General features: G+C 52.6%; 1 protein-coding gene across 1 annotated transcript in view; it reads left to right on the forward strand.

Moving 5' to 3' along the window:
- Grik5 (glutamate ionotropic receptor kainate type subunit 5) overlaps positions 1-22,246 on the forward strand; it is a 60,872-nt gene that overhangs the window by 35,258 nt on the left and 3,368 nt on the right. The window contains 7 exon segments of the mRNA XM_032894197.1: positions 11,099-11,212; positions 11,398-11,507; positions 11,846-12,019; positions 19,075-19,240; positions 19,506-19,731; positions 20,989-21,117; positions 21,197-21,318. Of these exon segments, the coding sequence (XP_032750088.1) occupies positions 11,099-11,212; positions 11,398-11,507; positions 11,846-12,019; positions 19,075-19,240; positions 19,506-19,731; positions 20,989-21,117; positions 21,197-21,318 (1,041 nt within the window).

Below are 22,246 nucleotides of genomic sequence, written 5' to 3' on the forward strand. Positions count from 1 at the left end.
AGTGGTCAGATCGTGATGCCAGTGTTTGTTAGAAACTGAAAGGGAAGACTGGGGAATTCCATTTATGGCTGGGGCGTGAATTATTAAGCTCATCCCCTATCAAAGGCTGGCTGGGTGGCTTCCAGTCTTCACTGGCACAGCTGCTGCCCCTCTGAACTCGGCCTGTGGGTTTATGGGAATGTCCCTGAGGGATGCATTCTGAGAAGTAGGAGGGTCGGGTCAAAGACTAGGGATTGTGTTGAAGCACAGACTGCCAAATGGCTGTTCAGAAAGGCTCCACCTGCTTATATTCCTACAAATACGAGGATATGTGTCGTCTGAGGATAATGTCAGGTTTCTTGAGCATTTGCCAACCGTGGATGTTATCAAGCTGGGGGTGGGGGTGGGGGAGCTGTGCCAATGAGGAAGGCCCAAAATAGTATCTGATTGTTTTAGCCTAAACAGCTACAGGGCTGCAATCCCCATGTAGACGCACTATTTAGCATTTAAATAGATTTTTAAAAAACTCTCTCTCTCTCTCTCTCTCTCTCTCTCTCTCTCTCTCTCTCTCTCTGTGTGTGTGTGTGTGTGTGTGTGTGTGTGTGTGTGTGTGTATGTGTAGAGAGAGTTTTTACCTGCATGTGTGTCTGCTTGTGTGTATGTGGTGCCCGGTGCCTGTGAAGGCCAGGGAAGGTGTCGGGTCCTCTGAAACTGGAGTTACAAATAGACAGGAACGGCCATGTATGTGCTGGGACTTGGACCTGTGTCCTCTACAAGTGCAGTACATGCCCTCTCTTAACCTCTGAGCTGTCTCTCTTTCTTCCATTCCACCAATGCCTTCCTTTCATCCTTTGATCCTTTCTTTCTTTGAGATGGAATCTTGCTATGTCGTCTGTGTAAACCTCCACTCCCTGGGCTAAAGTGATCCTCTCACCTCAGCCTCCAGAGCAGCCCCGAGTACAGGTGCCAGCCATCACACTCAGTTTCTTTTCTTTCTTCCTTTTTGGTTTTTAGAGACAGGGTTTCTCTGTTTAGCCCTAACTGTCCTGGAACTCACTGTGTAGACTAGGCTGGCCTTGAACTCACAGAGATCCGTCTGCCTCTGCCTCCCAAGTGTAGGATTAAAGACGTGTAGCACCACTGCTAGGCTTTTAATTCATTTTGAAATAGAATGTCACACAGTCTAGGCTGGCCTTGGAACTTGCTGACGATAACTTTGAACTCCTGATCCTCCTATCTTCCTCTCCTGAGAGCTGAGATTGTAGACATGAACCACCATTCCTGGCCCCTTCTTGTTCCCGGGCAGATTCTCACTATAGAATGACCAGCTAGTGAAGCATGGTGGGACACACCATTAGCCCCAGCAAAGCTGGCAGGTCCCTGAGGTCTCTCAGGTCTCTGAGTCTGAGGTCAGCCTTGCCCATGCAGCCAGGTCCAGAGCAGCCAGGCCTACACAGTGAGCCCTGCCTTAGAAGGAGAAGGACAGAGAGAAGAAAAGGGAAAAAGACCAGATAAGGGCTAGAGATATAACTCAGTCGTAGAGCAATCGCCTGTTATGTGAGGCTGTGGGTTCCATCGTGAGAGAGAGAGAGAGAGAGAGAGAGAGAGAGAGAGAGAGAGAGAGAGAGAGAGAGAGAATGCATGCCAGCCTTCTTAATGGCTCCGTTGTGTATTGTTTAGTTGCTCTTCAGAAGGACCATGGCCACCCCTGTCACTGTTTCTGTAAGCCGTCCCCCAGCTTTGCCTGCTGGACCACGGAGAGGCTGATACGGTCACGTGGTGGACAGTCTAAGCCCAAATTCAACCCAGAATGTGTCTGATAGGGTGATGGGCCCGCCTTGTGCTTTCCCAGTTCCTGGCTGTAGGGTTGAAATTCACACATCTGGAAACGTAGAGCTCCAGGTTGGTGCACTGACCCAGGGAACCAGGGCCACCGTGGTAGCAAAAGCCTATTCCTTAATGCTCCATGTTTCCCTGCCTAGTAACTCAAAAGCAGCTCTTCCTCCTCCAGGGGGTACTGTGGAGGCTTGAAAGGAGCAGGGACCTGTCCCACCCCCATGTCACTGCCTGTTTGGTAATGCAAAGGCAGGTGGCTCCTGGAAAATGGTTGTGGGTCATTGTACCCGAGTGGCGGCTGAACTGCAGCTGCTGTCCCAAGTGAATTGTCTTCACCAGAGTCAACCAGTACACCTGTCAGCCCACACGCGTGCCCCGGCAGACGTCTTCTCAGCCACACTGACTTCTAAGGACCACCCGGAGCCCAGTACACATCCTTGAAGCCTTGTCTCGGGGCAGCATCAATGTTTCCACTCTCTGCCCTGATACAGGCTCCATAAACCTTGGTCTCCAGGGTCCCTGCAGCCCCGTGTGACTGCTGCTTGGGTGACGCTACACCGATTGTGTCCAAGGAGCCAAAGCCTAGTTCCATTAGTGGGATTAGCAGTGGTGCCTGCTGATGTCAGCCAAGACCAGGCTGGAGATAAAAATAACCACGTACCTCACTACAGTCACCGAAGGCATCAGGCATGCACGGAGCCATGGCCATAGCCCATAAACTCTTGATCCTCCTTCCTCAGGCTGCCAAGTGCTGGGATTGCTGGGCGTGTGCACTCATGCCTGCCTTGTGGCTATTTGAACGGAAGGATCGTGTGGTGTGTGTGTGTGTGTGTGTGTGTGTGTGTGTGTGTGTGTGTGTGTACAGTGTATGTGCATGCTCATTTGTGTGTGCGTGCAAAGCTCATGTGGGGGGCCAGCGGTCAGTATCTGGGATTCTCTTCTGTCCCCTCCACTCTATTTTCACTTTATGTATATGAATATACACATTTTTAGTATATGTACCTCACATGTGTGCTTGGTGCCCAAAGAGGCCAGAAGAGGCTTTCGGATCCCCTAGAACTGGGTTGTGCGCTGCCGTGTGGTGCTGGGAACTGAAGCACCTCTCCAGCTCCCCATCTTATCTGAGGTTCTTCACCGAGCTTGCCAGCTGGACTGGCTGCCCAGTGAGCTCCAGGAATCCCTGTGTTCCTCCTCCCGCACGGACCGAGGTTACAGCGGCACATCTCTCCATGCCAGCTTCTATGCGGGTGCTAGGCTTACACCTCCCCAGCTCCGCAGAGAATTGCCAACTAACCAGTAACGGCAGGGCCACCGAAGTCCTAGCACTCACGTGGCTAAGGCAAGAGGATTACAAATTTAAGCCTACCTAGGCAACGTTGTGAGACTCTGTCCCAGAATAAAAAGGAAAGGGGGGGCCAGCAAGGGCTCCCACATCTGATGGCCTGAGCTTAATCTCTAGAACCCACACAGTAGAGACAGAGACTACTCCTGCAGACTGTCCTCTCCTGCACACACGGGCACCATGGCCTGCACACATTCGCGCACGCACACGTGCACGCACACACACAGTAAAAAGAAGTCTGGCGGTGTAGCTCAGCGCTAGGTAGGAGCTCATGGTAAGAGCTCCTGCCTGAAGCCTGAGGGATCCAAAGATCATCCCAGAGCGCCACCGTTAGCTTGGCGCTGTCGACACTTGGCAGGTGTTTGGGATTTCATGGCAATTTTCACCACATTCGATAGTGTGACTTCCACACACCTGTCTGCCAAAGGGCCCATCCAGCTTCGCATTTGGAGTAAGGCTGGTCAGTCCCCAGAAAGTAGCAGGATGCTGGTGTCCTGTGAGATGCTGTCTGTGGCTGTAGCAAGTGCTGTGACACATGTGGAGGCAAACCCACACGCTCTGTGGTCACTTGTCCTTTGAGACACCCGTCCTGGCTGCTGGAGGGCCTCACAGGACACCCAACACCTGATGGTCTGTCTGAGGACCGTGTGGCCTGAGTGCCCATCGGGACTTGTGGGTCATTTCTGCTTCAGTCAGATCCTTGCTACATCATTGACTTGCTGAGTGAGGGAGTAAAAGACCTCCAAGTCAGGATCCAAGACTTCCCAGTGAAGAACCACACAGGAAATACTTTTGGGACTCAGCCTTTCTGTCATATGGACATGCAGTCCCACAATATATAAACGAGGAGCTGTGTCCCAGCTTTGCAAAGGCACCTGAGCTAAGCTGCAGGGCCACTCTTGCCCACCCTTTCTCTCTGGTGCCGTGCTGAAGGTGACCACACCCTTAGTTCTGACAGCAAAGGGGAAAGCCAGAGCTGTTTATCAAAAGCGAAAAGATGCTGCAACTTGGCCCCCCTGAGGCTGGCACTGGCCGAAGCCAGCCCTGCAGTTGTTGCTAGGACAGAGCAAAGCAGAACTTGGAGGGAGGCAGGGAGCAAGCCCTCTGTCCTAGAGCGGTGGTTCTCAACCTGTGGGTTGCTACCTTTCAGGGGTTGCACGACCTTTTCATAGGGGTTGCCTAAGAGCATTGGGAAACTGATATTTACATTACAATTCATTACAGTGGCAAAATTACAGTAGTAACAAATTGATTTCATGGCTGAGGGGCGCCACAATTCGAGGAACTGTATTAAAGGGTCGCAGCATTAGGAAGGCTGAGAACCACTGCTCTAGAGCCCCCTAGGAGAGGAGCTTGGCAGAGCAAGCTTTTCTTCGCACTACAGCCTTGAAGCCTTCCCTCTAGCGCCCCTACTGGTGGAGCTTAGTAAAGCATTTTGTAAAACAAATGTCAGTTTCAGGCTGGCTTCCCTCCCCCCATCAGGAGTGTGGGTTTAGACATAACAGACAGACAATCACAAGGGCTTCTTCCATTGGTGTTGGGTCATTCAAGTGACCTTTCCTCCATCGTTTCTTTTGTTATTTTGTTATCAGTCAAAATAATAGTGTTTTTAAAAATTATTATAGTGTTTTCATACATAATTTACTTCTGATCTTCAATTTCCCTGCCCCACCCTTGGGTCCTTTTACTTCCAACAGTTCTTTCTGCCCCCATATCACATGTGTTCTATTACCCTACCTCTCCCCCACCCCCTTTTAAATTCTTTCTATCTTATCTATCAGTTATTTATTTTATATTATTTTTCTCCCAGAACTGGGGACTGGACCTAGGGCTTCACACAATCTAGCCAAAAGCCTATTTCTTTCCCCCCATGGACTCCTTTCTACATCCGCACGATGGAATTTTATTCCACCATGAAGAAAACAATCACCACAGTGCTCCTCAGGGCTCGGCTTCTTACTGATCTCCCGTGAGGCTTTGCCCTGCCTGCTTGGCCAACTCTGGGGCTCAGTAAATATTTAGAGATCTGTTGGACGGATGAATGAGTAGAACGGGCAGGTGACTGCAGTGTGGGGTAGAGAGTGAGATGGTGGGAGAGGCAGGTGGGGCAAGGCCTCATGGGAGATGTTTGAGGTAGGGTCTTGAGGATGCAGGCAGATGTGCTCAGGGCTTTACAAAGCCGCTGAGCATGCTGGTCAGTAGTTGAAGGAGTGTGGCTATAGCCAGGGTGAGAGAGACAGATGATGGGGACTGACCTCCAGGCTTCCCTCAGGGCAGGGTGAGGCAGACAGGACTCAGTACTGCTGGGGTACAAGAAAACACTGAGGTTGCTGCAGCTTCCCCAGAGCTGGAGAGATGGCTAGGCAGGTTAAGAGCGCTGGTTGCTCCTGCCAAGGACCAGGGTTCTATTCCCAGCACCCACGTGGTGACTCACAGCCATCTGCAGCTCAAGTTCCAGGAAGTCAATGCGCTAATCTGATCTCCATGGTACACACACATACGTGCAGGCAGACAAAATGCGCATGCATATAAAATAAAGTCAGTCTGCACCCTAGGCTGAGCTCCCCGCACACACAGAGGAGTCAGGCCTGTGACTGACTTCAGATGCCCCCAACTTTGGACAGTGGGAACAGCAGACAGGAAAACTCCCATTGAGGGCAAGTGGTTCCAAATTCCAGAATCAACTACATCAAAGTGTCCACTCTTTCCATGTTTCCGTTTCTTCAATTGTAAAGTGGTGGGTATGGAGGTCCCTCTGCATAGAGCAAGAATCTGGGGATCAGACACCCTGCTCTGGGGAGCACCCAGAATGGTGGCCATGCAGGGCAGTGTCATGTATGTGGAAGTGTTTAAACTTAGCAGGATTCCAGTGTAGTACAGGGGAAGAACTTGGAGGCCCGAGAGACAACGGTGATATTTCAGGCCCCAGCAAAGGATTATGAGATGTGAGATACAGTGGCACGTGCCCTGATCTGATCTCTGTGCAGTTGTCATATTGAAGGTCTACAGACATTTTTATAGTTTGAGCTAAGTGCTGTGGTCAAGGGATGTCTGGACCATCTGAGGAGCTTGGAGGAGTGGCTGGGATCACCCCCAACCCTTCCCTTCTTTTTTTAAAAAAATATTTATTTTATGTATATGAGTATACCGGTGCTGTCTTCAGACACACCAGAAGAGGGCATCGGATCCCATTACAGATGGTTGTGAGCCACCATGTGGTTGCTGGGATTTGAACTCAGGACCTCTGGAAGAGCAGACAGAGCTCTTAACCTCTGAGCCATTTCTCCAGCCCAACCCTTCCCTTCTTTTTTTTTTCCGGAGCTGGGGACCGAACCCTTCCCTTCTTAAAGACAGAGTTTCACTATGTAGCTTTGGTTGGCCTGGAACCAGATATGCAGGTCAAGCTGGCCCCATAGTCACAGGGATCCACCTGCCTCAGTGTCTGGATCAAAGGTGTGCGCTACCACACCTAGTCCATTGCTGAACAGACACTTGGGAGAAAAGAGGACCCTGGCGTGAGGGTGAGGTGGGCTCTGTGCTCTAGGGAGGCCTAACGCATTGACACTGACAAGTCAGCTGTCCTTGAGACCTGTCTTCATTTTCCTTGCACTTGCGTTTACTTTTCAGCCTTTGGTGGTAAGGAGGTGCTGGGGAAGAACAAGTGCAGAGAGGTGCTGTGGTAGCCATTGAGTCTTCAGAGTCCAAGAGCAAAGAGCAGGCCACAGAGGCCGGAGTAAACTAGATAGAGGCCTGTGCATGCAGGTGTGCCAGGCAGGAGGCTGGCTCTCAGAGCCACTTAGTGATGTGGGAAGCCATTGTGTACGTTGGTCTGTTTTTAAGGCTTATTTAATGTATATGAGTACTTTGCCTGTGTGAAAATATGTGTACCACGTGAATGCCTGGTGCCTACAGAGGACAGAAGAGGGCGTTGGACTCCCAGGAACCTCAGAGACAGATGTTGTGAGATGCCATGTTGATGCTGGGAATTGAACCCTGGTCCTCTGGAAGAACAGCCCGTGCTCATAACCACTGAGCCATCTCTCCAGCCTCCCTTTGGCTTATGTGTGGGGAGTGGATATAGACTTGTGAGAGATGGGGGTGGTGATGACAATTTTGGAATTTTTGTTTCTTTAACAAAACACAAATATGATAGGAATATGTTTTTGTTTTAATCCCAGGTGTGGGACATGGGGCTGCTTTGGACTGTGCGCAGCAGCTGACTAAGATTTGCCTCGTGCTGTGGCAGGGGTGTGATTTTACCAGCTGCAGACAGTTTCTGCAGTTGTGTGAGGTTTGGGATTCTGGTGACTTTCCAGAGGGTACATAAATGCTGGGGCCCCGAGAGGCACGGTGGGCTGCTGGTTGTCGTTGATTACAGTTTGTTAGGTAGTCATGCACAAAGAAGAAACAAGAAGAAAGTAGATCTGCTGACAGCGAGGACTGAACTCGCCCCAATGAACTCAATGCATCTCTTCGGCAGGAATAGTCTAACGATAATGTCGCCCCCTTTCTGACCCCTGACCTTATCCAGGCATCTCTTTCCTCCCCTCTCTCCTTTCTCCTCTCCAGTCTAGTGTTAGGGGGTTGAAGGAGTGGACAAAAAGGGGAGGAGAAAGGTGGGAGAGAGAAGAACCCACAAAGTAGTGAAAGACAAGCTACAGGGGCATGAGGAGGAGGCAAGTGTGGCTGTCAGGAAAAGCCCTGGATGCCACAGACCTGCCCGAAGGTGATGGGGAGGAGTGGGCAGGCCTGGAGTATTCCAGAGCAGAGCCACGGCCCTTACTGCTGGGGCTCAAGGCCTGACTGAGTCACAGAGACAGCAGAGAGCCAAGGGGAGCCCTACAGGCCTTCAGGGGAGGAGGGGTCTCCAAACAGTTGGCTCAGGGATCACAGAGCCTTGGGCCATGTCGAAAGGCTGATGTTTCTATCTGTCTCCATAGGATCCTGACCACCAAGGAGGGACTATTGTGAAAACACACACACACACACACACACACACACACACACACACACACACACACACGCTACTGAATGACCTCAAGCAGGGGCGTTCATGTGCCTGGGCCTGGTTTAAAGTTCTATAAAGGGAATTTAGACCACTGGGGCACAGCTCCTGCGTGTACCCTTTCCTACACTTTCGTCCCCTAGACTTCAGCCAGGGGCTGGGGATAGAAGGGGACGCCCAAACCCAAATTTAGGAATCGAGTGCCTCCTGGAGGCCGAGGCTGAGAACACAAGAGCTAACAAGAGCTGGGCAGCAGGGAGATTTGCAGCCCCTGGAATAGGCTAGGACTGGGGAGACAGGCTTCAGGGCCCTAACAGAGTCTGTCTCGAGGAGGGAGGACACAAACTAGGGTAGAGCCCATGGTCCAACCTAGGAGCCAGATCATGACCCTGGATGAGAGAGTCAGCCCTAAACCCGAGAGTCTGGAATAGGCGACATGTAATCCGAAGTCCGGGAGAGATGCCACAGCCCTGAAGGATAACCATAGCAATAATAAAACACTGTACCAGCGATGGAGGGGAACGCAGCCCGAAAGTGCTTTCCCGGCCAGCACAAGACCCCAGCTAAGTCCCTGCAACCCGCATGGAAAAGCTGGGCACAGTGGGATTCACTTGAGACCACGGCATCAGTGGGGCAGAGACAGGCGGACCCTTGGGTCTCACTGGTCAGCCAGCCTAGTGTAACTGGTGAGCCCCAGACCAGCGAGAGACCCTGTCTCAGACGAGGTGGACAGCGATGCTGAGGACGATACCCGGGATTGTCCTCTGGTGTGCACACACAGACAGGATAGATGGGTGTGGTTAATCCCAGCACCGGGAGCTGGGGAGGGGGAGGCAAGCCGTTCTCTGTGACTTCAAACCAAGGCCAGCCTGGTCTATATATCGAGTTCCAGATTAGCCAGAGCCTTACCATGAGATCCCATTCAAAACAAAACAAAAAAACAACCTCAAAAAGCAAAACAAAGCAGAAACAGAAACGAATGAACTCAAGGTCAAGGAGAGAGCAGAGAGAGCAGAGATCCCCAGTGAAATGCAGGGCGGGAAAGAGAGGAGGCAGATCTCAAAGACAACTTACTCTTCAGTGTCAGGAACCTGATGACTAACCAGAGCCAGGAGACCCAGTTCAGGTTTAGCAGGGAACGCAGTGCGAGTGAGGAGTAACCTAATACAGCCTGGGTGCCGGAGACAACTCAGCCCTGCGGCATCACAGAGGAGGAGGGCTGTGCTGATGTACACAGGGATTCCTGGGGGCTGAGACCTCGGATTTACAGACAGTTGTGAGCTGCTGTGTGGGTGCTAGGAATGGAACCCCAGGTACCACAGGAAGAGCAGCCATGCCCTTAGCTGCTGGGCCATCTCTCCAGCCCCCTCATCCCTTCTTTTAAGCAGGCCACATTTATGACTAAGATGTGAATTGTTGTGAGAACCATCACTGCTAATGCAGGTGTGTGTGTGTGTGTGTGTGTGTGAGAGAGAGAGAGAGAGAGAGAGAGAGAGAGAGAGAGAGAGCGCAGGACTCTTCATTCCTTTACCCACCCTACCTGCTCTGTTTCTCAGCTGTGAGATTGAGTGTCACATAGCACTTATTGGCCCATGAGAGATGTCACCGCATGTCCCTACTACATATGTGTGAGGTCACATAAGCATTGTGTGTCGCTGTTGGCCAGTGTCCCAGCACCCTCGGAGGCACAGTGTTGGAAGAATTTTGTGTGGTAGAAGTTCCCGGACTGCGTGCCGAGTACTGCATGCGCGTGTCTGTGGACGAAACGTGGGCTCTTCCCTGTTCCCTGTCAGCCCTCAGCTCACAGCAGGCTAATGTCCACAAAGCGAGATGTTCCCATAGGATCACTCAGTTCATTCTGAAAGGGGTTCCCTGCAGGTCAGGACAGCCCAGCCTCCAGTCTTCTCTCTGTCCCTGCCGTCACCACTTCAGGCCTGTCCCCTGTCCCCCGTCCCCACTGGAAGCATGCAGACTTCCTAAGGCCATTCCTGCTGAGCTGCACCCTGGCCCTGTGTTCCTCAGACCCTTGTCTAGAGCACCCATGTCTGCTGGACACTTCATGGTCCCCAGCTGCTCATGTCCCCAGCCACTGCCCTTTCTCCTGGTTGCCTCTCCGAGACTCAGTTTTCCTATCTATAAATGAAACTAGCCATGGCTCAGAGAGTTTTGGGAGCGGTCCACAAGATGATTGATAAGAAGTTCTGCCCAGGGGTTCGGTTGGTAAAGCACTTTCCGCACAAACGTGAGGGCCTGAGTTCACCCAGCACACATATAAAGCTGGCCACGGCAGCAGAGACAGGAGCATCCCTCGCTTGCTGTCAGCAGTCCACCGTGCTGATTCGGTGAGCTCCAGATTCAGGTAGAGACCCTGTCTCAAAAAGGAAAGTGGAGAGCAGAGGAGGAAGGCGCCCAACCTGGGCCTCTGGCCTTCGTGTGTGCACACAACACATGTCCTCCTCCGTGTACACGCACATCCACACACTGAAAACAAACAAAACAAAATACGTCTGTCCATTCTTGTAAGCAATTAAGTGCTGTCTATTCCCAAGGTGAGAGCAAGCCAGTGTCTGGGTGCCTGGGTACCAGTCTCCTGCTTCCTCATGACGCAAGTATACAGGGGAGACAACCACACACATGGGGCTTTAAAAGCAAGGCCGTCACCAGTTACACTAGCATTTGGGAGGCAAAGGAAGAAGAGTTCACTGCTAGCCTTGGCTATGTAATTAGTTCAGAGCTAGCCTGAGCAACCTAAGATTCTTTCTCAAGGTAAAACAAAAACAGGGTTGCCGTGATAGACTAGACCATAGTACGGGTAGGAGCCATGAGTCTAGAGGGACAGGGACATAGCTTCATCCAGTCTCAGCCTGCAGGTGTCTCTAACTGCCCACCTCTGTCTTGTGCCCCTCCCTCCGCCCCACCCGCTTCCCCTCCAGCAGAAGGCAGACCTGGCTGTGGCAGCTTTCACCATCACCGCGGAGAGAGAGAAGGTCATCGACTTCTCCAAGCCATTCATGACCCTGGGGATCAGCATCCTCTACAGGGTGCACATGGTACATACGTTTCCCTGGGAGTAGGGAGTGGCTGTGACCTAGCATCGGGAGTGGGGAGGGCTGAAGTGGACTTGAGGATGGATCGGCCGCTGTGGTTTCTGAATTCTGAATTCCTGGAGGTTGCTGTAGCTGAGCACACAGCTTGTGGCAGGGGTGGCTGCTCTCACTTGTCCTTTGCCCCCTAGGGCCGCAAGCCTGGCTACTTCTCCTTCCTGGACCCCTTCTCCCCTGCCGTGTGGCTCTTCATGCTTCTTGCCTACCTGGCTGTCAGCTGTGTCTTGTTTCTGGCTGCCAGGTGAGTGGACTGGTGAGGGGGTGGGGAGAAGCAGGAGCCCAGCCCACCAGCCTCCCACACCCGCACTGTCCCTCTTCTGTTGGCTGAACACTGTGGGGCCACAGGTGCCCTGTACCTGCCCTGTCTCCGTTTCTCATCTTCCCCCCTGGGGATCTAACTGGGCCTCTCTCCTTCCTTCTCTCTGCTTCTGTCTTCTTACCTCCACTGCAGAGTGTATTCCTGTGGTGTGTCAGCATCTCTGTTCCCTGCACCCCCTGCCCCTTCCCTTCTCATCACAAAAGCTTTACTACCTCTTGCAACCCCTCCTTTCCCTCATCCACCCGCTCGTCTCTCCACAGGCTGAGCCCTTATGAGTGGTACAACCCTCACCCGTGTCTTCGGGCGCGTCCCCATATCCTGGAGAACCAGTACACGCTGGGTAACAGCCTTTGGTTCCCTGTGGGTGGCTTCATGCAGCAGGGCTCGGAGATCATGCCCCGGGCGCTGTCCACACGCTGTGTCAGCGGAGTCTGGTGAGCTGTTTTTATCTACACTGGGAGGCCTTCCATTCTAGGGATGTGGGCTGCAGTGCTCTCCCAGACGGCTTTCTCTCCCTCTCCCCGCTCCCTCTCCCTCCCTCCCAACCCTCCCCCCCCATGGCTGAGCAATGAAGAAGAACTGAACGTCAACCAAGCAGCCCACTGTCTCCAGGGCCTTGGCTAGGGGGCACCCTCTCTCCTACTTCAGTCTCCCTCAACCGAAATAAGACAGAAAGGCCCATGTCACATTTAAAATCACAGCATTTAAAAATGTCTGGGGCAGGAGAATTATGAGTTTGAGATTAGCCTGAGCTTTGAAATCAAGCTCAAGGCCACACTGGGTTACTAATAAGACAGGGGCACGGCTCTGTGGCAGAGCATGTGGCTGGCATGTAGAAGCGGAGAAGTCTAATCCTAAGCACACGAGGAAAGGGCAGGCCCATGGTTTAGGTGTCACTGAGTTATGCAAAGGTGACGTGAGCTGAGCAGTCTTCAGAGTCATGAGAAGCATTGCTGTTAAGTCTGTGACACTGCCCTAGTTGTTAAAGACACTGAGTCCTTGAAGTCTCTTTGGTAAGATTCAGTTTCCCCTGGTACACGCGCCGAGAAGTCCATGCCAGCTACAGGTCATGATGCTTGTATTCGGGTGCTTGTGTGTGTGCAGGACAGGTGCATCCATGTACATGAGGGTTATGCCCAGATCCAAGGGTCCCCAAAGACCTACAAAAGCAAAGAGTATTCAAGCTTGAGCTCGAACCCTCAGGACCCTCCAGCGCAGCAAGGTAGCGCAGAAGGCCCCAGCACCTTTCTATTGTGGTTACAGCTTATCAACTCGGCAGTTACATGACTGGCTAACAGTGGTTTCAGTTGGCTTAAGCAATCTATCTATACCTACAGCCTCTGGAATGTTAGGTATTTTCCTGCTGTGGCCCATGTCTAGGGTGGTTCCTTCCTGGAACAGTCTGTGGTTTTTCCAGTAATCAGAGTTCAACCTGAGGACAGGCCTAGTGTATAAAATGAAGGCCTGGTTACAAGATGGAGTCTGTCTTGTCAAGCTGGGGCCCTTCAGTTCTTGTATGTTGTGTGTGTGTGATGCGAGTGGTATGTGTGCATGGGCACATACATGCAGGTGTGTGTGCACAAGTGTGCAGGAGTGTGTGGAGGCTGACACTGTCTCTGTTGCTCTCCACTTTCTTTTTTGAGGCAGGGTCTCTAACTTAATCTATGGCACACTAACTTAACTAGAAGTCCAAAGAGATGGTTCAGTGGGTACAGATGCTTGTGGGACAAGCCTGTCGACCTGAGTTCAGTCCCCAAACCCACAAAAGGCGGAAAGAGAGAATCAAAGCTGTAGAGTCCCCTCTGTCTTCCCCAGGCTCATGTGACTGTGTGTGTACGCACACAAACAATAATAATAACAATAAACAAGCAATTCGCGGGAGGGGCTAGGGATGTAGCTCTGTACATAAGCAGGGTATGGTGGTTCACCCTGTGATCTAAACACTGGGGATAAAGGCAGGAGGATCCGCTCAAGGTCATCCTTGGCTACAGACTGAGTTTGAGGGAAGCCTTGGCTACAGAAGACTTTGTCCCAAAAGAAAAGGGTTGGGGCTAGGAATATAGCTCAATATGGCCCACTTGTCTAGTATGCTCAAGGCCCTGAATTTAATACCTAGTGCTGGAAAAGCCCACAGTCAGGGGAAAAGCCCACAGTCAGATGCCACCTCTAGGTTAGTTCCTACGTCTGCTACAAAGATCACCACTGATTTGGTGGCTTAAGATGACACAAATATACTAACTTTCAGTTCTGGAGGTCAGTAACCCAAACTAGATAGGACAGGGCTAAAAGTCGTTAGCTGGCCTGCCTCCTGCAGCCCCCAAAGATCCCTTTCCTTGTCTTTTCCAGCGTTTAGAAGCCTCCTGCAATCTCTGACCTGTGGCCTAATTCTTCAGAAAAACAGCATAACATCATCAAATCCCTCTCTGACTTACTTATTTTTACAAAGCTAGATATTGAACCTAGTGATTTGTGCATGTTAAGGAGAGTGCTATTTCCCCTCACTGGGGGATTCTAGGCAGGGGCTCTACCACTGAGCTATACTCCGGCCACATTCGTTGCTCTTGTATTTTGAGACAAGTTTTCATTAGGTTGCCTAGGTTTATCTTGAATTCATTCTTGCAGCCCCAGCTTACATTGAGCTTTCTGTCCTCCTGCTCCAAACTTTGAAGAGCCAATGCTTTTCCACCAGACTCTGATCCCTTTCCTACCCCTGCTTTTGTCATTCACCAGGCCTGCTGGGGGTCCAGGGTCACTTCCTCAACGTTTTGTTTTGGAGACAGGGTTTCTCTGTGTAGCCCTGGCTGTCCTGGAACTCAGTCTGTAGACCACGATGACCTCAAACACAGAGATCCTCCTGCCTCTAGCTTCTGAGTGCTGGGATTAAAGGCGCGATCCAGCACCGCCCGACCTGCTTTCTTTTCTTTTTTTCGGAGCTGGGGACCGAACACAGGGCCTTGCGCTTGCTAGGCAAGCGCTCTACCACTGAGCTAAATCCCCAACCCCCTGCTTTCTTATCTCAATCCTTAATTTCATCTACAAAGTCCCTTTTACCCTCCAGGTTGACAGATCCACCTTTTCCAAGGATTAAGGTGTATATGTCTGGTGCTGACAGTGGGAGGGGCTTATTCTGTTCCCTCCCAGCCCAGGTGAAAACATTACTGTGCTCAGAGCAACGGTGCTTCTGCTCTACACTGTCTGCTTTTGAGGGATGGCCAGGTACTCTGACAGAGCAGTCTAGAATGTTCCCAAGGTTATAAATCTGAACAGTCCTAAAGGCAGGGGACTAGTGGTCTCTAGTCTGCGAGCCCCCAATGCTTTCTCCTCAGCCTGAGACCTGCTTCTTGAGGGCCATGCTATCTACCCAGTCGTTCCCCGCAGTCTCCCATTGCAGCCACCCAGGAAGCCATCAATCACACTGCCACTCACTGAGCCGGCTGCCTAGTCTCATGCTCTCCCAAACCCTGAGTCCTCCCACACAACCCACTCCCTCAGTAGGCACTGGTTAATCTCCAAGCTTGACTCAGTGGCACAGTGACCTTAGCCACCCTGGGACCCACAATCCAGTGGGACTGTAGGGCATTGCTGCTACCATCACGGGATTCTGTGAGCACCCAGCTAGGACATGCCTCTGGGCAGCGGCCACAGTCTTCTGCAGCTATTCCTGCCAGCTCATCACTGAAGACAGGTTTGCCTCAGAAATCCGCACACCTAAGGCTGCCTTGGACCACAGCCCTTCCCCCCTCTCCCCCTGGGGCTCTCCTTTGGTCACTGTTTGGGCAGCGGGTCCCCTGACCTCACTCTCCTTTAGCCCTGCTTGCCTTCACATCTCAGTGTCCAGGTAGGTCTCCATGTTACCCCCTTAGCAACTGTCATCACACCTTTCTGACAAGAAACCTTGTCCAGCTATCAGGAGGTCCTTCCCCCAACCCTTAACTTCACGTGCGACTCCTTAAGCCGTGATTCCAGGCACCACCTCACCTTAGCAGCATGTCCTCAACTTGACACTGCACACTGCCCCTCAGCGAGCCCATGGGCACACTCAGGGTCTATGCTTTTGTAATTTGTAATTTTGTAATTTGGGGTTTGGGAGAGCATGAGTATTGCTTTAACGCTTTTTCATCCTGAGCTGATACTCAAGGGTCAGGCTCTCTTAGGGTTTCATTGCTATGAGGAGACACCATGATCAAGGCAACTTGTATAAAGGCAAACCTTTAATCAGGGCTGGCTTACAGTTCCAGTGGTTCAGTCCATTGTCATCATGGTGGGAAGGACGGCAGCAGCCAGGCAGACTTGGTGCTGGAAGAGCTGACAGTTCTACATTTTGATCCATAGGCAGCCGGGAGGAGACTCTCTCCACACTGAGTAGAGCTTGAGCACAGGAGACCTCCAAACCTGCCTACACTGTGACACGTTTCTTCCAACAAGACCACACTTCCTAATAATGCCACTTCCTGTGGGCCAAGCATATCCAGATCATCACACACACACACTGAAATCTTTTTAGGACTGGTGAGATGGCTCAGTTCCCAGCATTCCCCTCGGTGGGCTCCCAGCTGCCTGTAACTGCAGTTCCAGGGGGTCCAACCCCCCCTTAAGGGCTCCAGTGGTGCCACACTCACATGCACAGACACAAGATTTTTTTTTTAACCTTTAGTATAATGCTCTAGTTGTAATGAGGAGAAAGGGGGATGTGATTTCTTTCTGTTTGTTTTTTGAGTGAAGGTTTCACTAGGTAGCCGCGGCTGTCCTAGAACTCACTCTGTAGACCAGACTAACCTTAAACTCAGAGATCCACCTGCTTCTGTCTCCCAAGTGCTGGGATTACAGCCGGGCACCGCCATGCCTGGCTAGGTGACATGATTTGTAATTGGATCAGAGCAGTAAGCCATTGCTTGTGCATGACTATGTCAGAGGACATAAACTAGGAAGGTGACTTCTGTTCGCAGTGTCAGTTTTGGGTGCTGAGGAGTGAGGCCATTGACTGGATCACTGCTGGTGCTCCACATCTGACACTTGGAAACAGTTGGCAAAGGAGTGTGCTGGTGCCAGTGTGAGCACCAGTGCAAGCCCCAGGAACTGGCGCCGCTGGCTTCAGCATCTTGACTGAGCGACTCAAATACCAATGGAGTTGCTATCCCTGCCATGACTTCTCAGAAAGGTGAGCACGTCTGGCAGAGCTCCCCTCATGACTCGCAGTCCTCACGTTGAGTGAGAGCTCCCCTCTGCTGATTTCAGTTCGTCCTGTGACTGTGCAGGAAGTATGAGTTTCCTGCATCAAGGAGTCAGCATCTGGGAGTGGTACCCTCAAGCTCTGTGGTTCAGGCCAGGTCTTGCATGGTCAGCCTGCCCACTGGCAGGAACCAGGACAGCACACTCAACCCAACACAACATGCATGTCCCCACTGCAGGCCACTCCTGTACACACCAGGCTGGAACTGGTCACTTCCAGAATCCTCATCTGAGCCTCCTCCCATATCCAGCTAACTTAGGCTGCTTCTATATTAATAGGTGACCCCAAATTCACCTTGTCCAAAATAGCTCATCTCTTTGCTTCCAGATCTTTGTCTGTCTGTCTGTCTGCCTGCCTGCCTGCCTGCCTGTCTATTCTATCAGTAAGCAACCAGTCCTATCACTTCATACTCCATCTCTACCACCTGCCTGCCATGTCCCAGTCTCGAGGGCCAGCAAGGCACCTGATGTGTGCTGGGCAGGCACTGGGTCATTTCTTCGTAGTGAGTAACATTGGCCCATGAGGGTGTGGTGAGACAGTCAGTCCCTGAGCCTTGTTGTCAGGGTTAGAGGTTTTTCTACCTGAAGAGTTTTCTTCACACTTCTGTCCATTCACTCCCAACCCAGAACCTAAGGCCAGCTGCCTGTTCTTGTTACTGCCTGATAATGAGCCCAGGTCAGGGAGGCCCTCGGTCGTCTGTGGCCTGCAGGGGGCCTGGCCACTTTTATTTGGCAGGAAGAAGCCAGAGTACAATAAATGGCTGCCCTGGTTGGCTGCACCTTCTTCCCAAGTCAGGCCATGGCACTAAGTGGTGACAGTAAACACTTGTCCAGCACATTCTGTGTTGTGGGCTAGCCCAGTCTGCACAAAGCCCCTGTGGAAGAGCCAGCGGTGATGAGTACTGAGTAGGTGGAGGTGCCAGAGCACAGCCTCAAGGTCACCCAGCTAGACGCGGGTGCAGCCAGGACTTGGGGATTTTCCAGTTCTTTCCATTATTGATTTCTGCTCACTTCCACTGTGGTGAGAGAGCATCCTCTGCAGGTCTTCAGTCCGTTTCAATTCACTGAGACTGTTTCATGGCTCTGCAGCCTGGTCTGTGTAGGGAAACGGTCCCTGTACATGCCCTGGAGACGTCTGCTGTTGGTGGGTTAACTGTCCTAGAAGGGCTGTCCGGGGTGAGTGGGTTGTTGTCCATGGCTTCTGCCTCCTTACTCACTGATTTTCCACCTGGCTGTCTTGCCAACAAAAGAGAGAAAAGGCAAGAGCGTTGCCGTGTGGCCTTGGAGAAACAGAGACTCCTCCTCTCTCCACTCCTCTGTGTTTCTCAATCTCTTGTAGCCAGGAGGAGCGGAATTCCACACTGGGTGGAGCTTATGCATAAAGACCTCAAAGCCCACCCTCACAGTGACACACTTTCTCCAGCAAGGCCACATCTTCTCTAACAAGGCCCCATCTAACAGTGCCACTCCCCATGGGCCACACACACACACACACACACACACACACACACGAGTCGGTCGGCGGGGCCAAACCTATTCAAACCACTACGTCTACTTGGCGGTCTCTTGCCAGCCTTGCTTTATGAGTTTCGAAGCCCTGTGATTACGTGCACCAGTGCCAGGGACTGTTCTGTACCCCTGAGCTGACTGAGCCCTGTCATCAGGTCATGTCTCAGTCCTGGCTGCTTGTTTGTTCTGAAAGTCGCGGTGCAGTGCAGCTCTCTGACTCCTGGTGTTTGTGTGGTGTGTCGCTTGCCCATCATTTTATTCTATGTCAATCAGTGTGTGTGTGCGCACGTGTGTGTGCGTGTGCACATGCATGTGTGTGTGCAAGTGCGTGTGTGTAAGTGCGTGTGTGTGCAAGTGCGTGCGTGTGTGTGTGTGTGTGTGTGTGTGTTTGTGTGAAATCCCAATTGATTATTTTATATGGATGGCTATTTTGCCCGCCTGTGTGTCTGTGTACCGTGCATGTGCAGTACCCAGAGAAGGCAGAAGAGGGTGTCAGATCCCCTGCCACATAGGTGCAGGAAATCAAACGCAGATCCTCTAGAGGAAAGCACCAGTGCTCTTAACCGCTGAGCCATCTCTCCAGCCCCTCCCATTGCTTATTATCAACTCTGCCTCCGCTTGGAGGAACCTCAGCTCTGTGAGAACCCCGTGGGACTGTTCTTTGCTTGAGAGGATTGCCCGTCTGTCCCTGTGGAGTCTCACCTCGTTCACCCACAAATTCAGCAAGAGGCTCATACTTCCCACCCCTCAGGTGGGCCTTCACCTTGATCATCATCTCCTCCTACACGGCCAACCTGGCTGCCTTCCTCACGGTGCAGCGCATGGAGGTGCCGGTGGAGTCTGCAGACGACTTGGCGGATCAGACCAACATTGAGTACGGCACTATCCACGCTGGCTCCACCATGACCTTCTTTCAGGTGGGGCTCCGCTAAAACCTCTCGGGCTGTGCGTGAGGGCGACGACATACTTGACCTGTTTGGGGGCGGTACTGACTTCCACCTGGCGAATGAAAACATGGAGGCAGACAGGGTTCTAATGTGGGTCAGTACTTGGAGGCTTGGGCCAAGGATTGAGTTGTCTTCAGGAGGGTGGGAGAGCTGGAAGGTGAGAAGAATTTACAGGGCTCAAGGGAAATGGTCAGAGTGGCCCTCACCCGTCTTCCTTCATACTTGCTCTGCCAAGAACTCACGGTACCAGACGTACCAGCGGATGTGGAACTACATGCAGTCGAAGCAGCCCAGCGTGTTCGTCAAGAGCACAGAGGAGGGGATCGCCCGTGTCCTCAACTCACGTTACGCCTTCCTGCTGGAGTCCACCATGAACGAGTACCACAGGCGCCTCAATTGCAACCTCACCCAGATCGGGGGCCTCCTCGACACCAAGGGCTACGGCATCGGCATGCCGCTGGGTATGTGGGGAGGGGGGGCACGCAGGCCAGGACGTGCGAGTGAGCCCGAGCAGACCACGCCCACCATGGGAGAGGTGGCCCTGGGCAGGCGCAGTCACCCTCCTGAGCCTCTGCACCTTGAGCATGCAAACCGTCTGCCTAGAATCCAGCGAGCTCCAGCCTTGGATACTAAGGGAATTCTGTGACTGCATGGACACCTCAGCAAACATGAGCTAGGCGGCACACACCATAGCTGTCTCCAGACACCAGAAGAGGGCATCAGATCCCATTGCATATGGCTGTGAGCCACCACGTGGTTGCCGGGAATTGAACTCAGGACCTCTGGAAGAGCACTCAGTGCTCTTAACCACTGAGCCATCTCGCCAGCCCTCATTGGGTTTTTGTCCCCGCTTTGAGACAGAGTCTCGCCATCAAGTAGGTCAGGCTGTAGATGAGGATGGCCTTGGACCTCTGATCCTCCTGCCTCCACCTCCCAAGTACATGTAGTACGCGTACCGCCATGCTCAGCTAGGTCTTGGTGTTCCTTGCTTCATCTTCTCCATACGGAGCGGACGTCCTAGCTCAGCACAGATATTTAGTGAGCGAGCGCAGGAAGGAAGGAGCGAGGCGGAGAGGCGGAGCGGCTTACGCTTCAGGACACACTTTTCCAGGGCTCGGGGCTAGAGACACAAACGCTAGTTTGTCTACCAACTTTGGTAACGTTTGGTAATCACGGTGAGCCCCAGAGGAGGACACGGGGTGGGGGTGGATACAGAAGCACTGTATGAGGAGCCACTAAGCAGCTGCTCCAGTGCCCTTCCAGGGAGCAGGCGTGGGGGGCTGCAGGGGAGCTTGTCCTAGTGCAGTCAAGGGTTGTGAAGCAAGTATGGGGGAGACTGGCAGGGAGTGGAGGATTTGCCGCCATTTTGAGTAAAGCAGCCAAAAGGGAGCCAGTGTGTGCACAGAGACCCGAGGGGGTGTGCGAAAGAGCATCTCAGGTAGAAGTGAAGGCTCTAAAGTAGCGCTCTGCCTCGCAGGTGTGGGGAATTGTCAGGCGGCCAGTGCGAGCCTTGGGCGGGGGCGGGGGACTGGGGGGGTAGGAATGGCAGCCCCATCATAGGAGAACCTCATTCTAGCTGCATTTGGATTGGAGAGGGCTGACCTGCGGCTCAGAGGGCTCCCTCCCTCTGGCTGTCCAATGGAAGCTGGGAGAAGTGGCAGGGCAGGTGTGCTTTCTGTTAGTGGGGCCCATGGTGAAGCCCTCATGTGCCCTGCCAGGCTCCCCATTCCGGGATGAGATCACGCTGGCCATCCTGCAGCTCCAGGAGAACAACAGGCTGGAGATCCTGAAGCGCAAGTGGTGGGAGGGCGGCCGGTGCCCCAAGGAGGAGGACCACAGGGCCAAAGGTCAGCATCCCCTCCCCCCTTGCTCTTTCCCAGAAACCCCTCGGTCCCACGCCCACACCCTAGCTGTGTCCACCCTCAGGTTTGGGCATGGAGAACATTGGCGGTATTTTTGTCGTGCTGATCTGTGGCCTCATCATTGCTGTCTTCGTGGCGGTCATGGAATTCATCTGGTCCACGCGGAGGTCAGCGGAGTCCGAGGAGGTGAGGAGATCGACCAAGGTTTGGGGCCAAGCAGGGGAGACCCCTAGGGAGATTAAGGACACCAAGTGATGGGTGGCAGAGTCTTGGATGGAGGAGGTGGAGGGATGCAAGGTATGAAAAGGGGTCGGGGAGCCAAGAGGTGAGAGATGAGCTCAGAAAGTCCTGGTCAGATAAAGGGGGTGGCAGGTCAGAGGGGACAAAGAATCTAGGATATGGGAAAGGACAGAGGAGGGAATTGACAAGACGAGAATTGAAGAGAATTCAAGGATCCGGGGAAGGAAGGGTGTGGAGGACCCCAGAGTCTGAGAGCAGGATACTGGAATAAAAGCAGCCGGTGCACTCAGGAGGCAGAGGCGTTGCATGGATCAGCAGTTCAAGACTTCTCGTCTACATACTGATGAGTTCGAGTCCGGCTCGAGCTACTCAACATTCTATTTGCGAGAGGCAGAGACCGGCAGACAAACGAAGCATAATGGCTTCCTAATCCTCATACTTGGGAAGCCGAGGAAGGGGGATTGCCGGTTTGCCTCAGCCCCTCAGCACTGTAGGAGCATCCCGTTCTACCCGTACCTTCCCCATGAAAGACCATCCCTGAGAGGCCATTTATTGCTTATGGTCTCTAAGAGGAGAGGCATACGTCCAAAGAGGGAAGCAGGAGGAAGTGGCTGGGCCAGGCTTCATTATGGTTTCCCTGGAAAAGGCAGGGCAGAGAATAGATGTGGCAGAGAAGGGAACGGGGCATCTAGGAGAGGAGACAGGACAGAGGAGGGACTGGCTGTTTTGAATCACGTTGGTAGGTTTGAAATAGGGGGGCTGTTTGTTTGCTCGTTTGGTGTGTGTGGTACTGAGACCAGAGCCCAGGGCCTCATGTGTGCCAGGCAAATGTCTACCATGACGCCGCTACCACTGAGATTCATCCTCACCCTTA

Source organism: Rattus rattus, chromosome 2, assembly GCF_011064425.1.
Source record: "Rattus rattus isolate New Zealand chromosome 2, Rrattus_CSIRO_v1, whole genome shotgun sequence".
NCBI classification, from domain to species: Eukaryota; Metazoa; Chordata; class Mammalia; order Rodentia; family Muridae; genus Rattus; species Rattus rattus.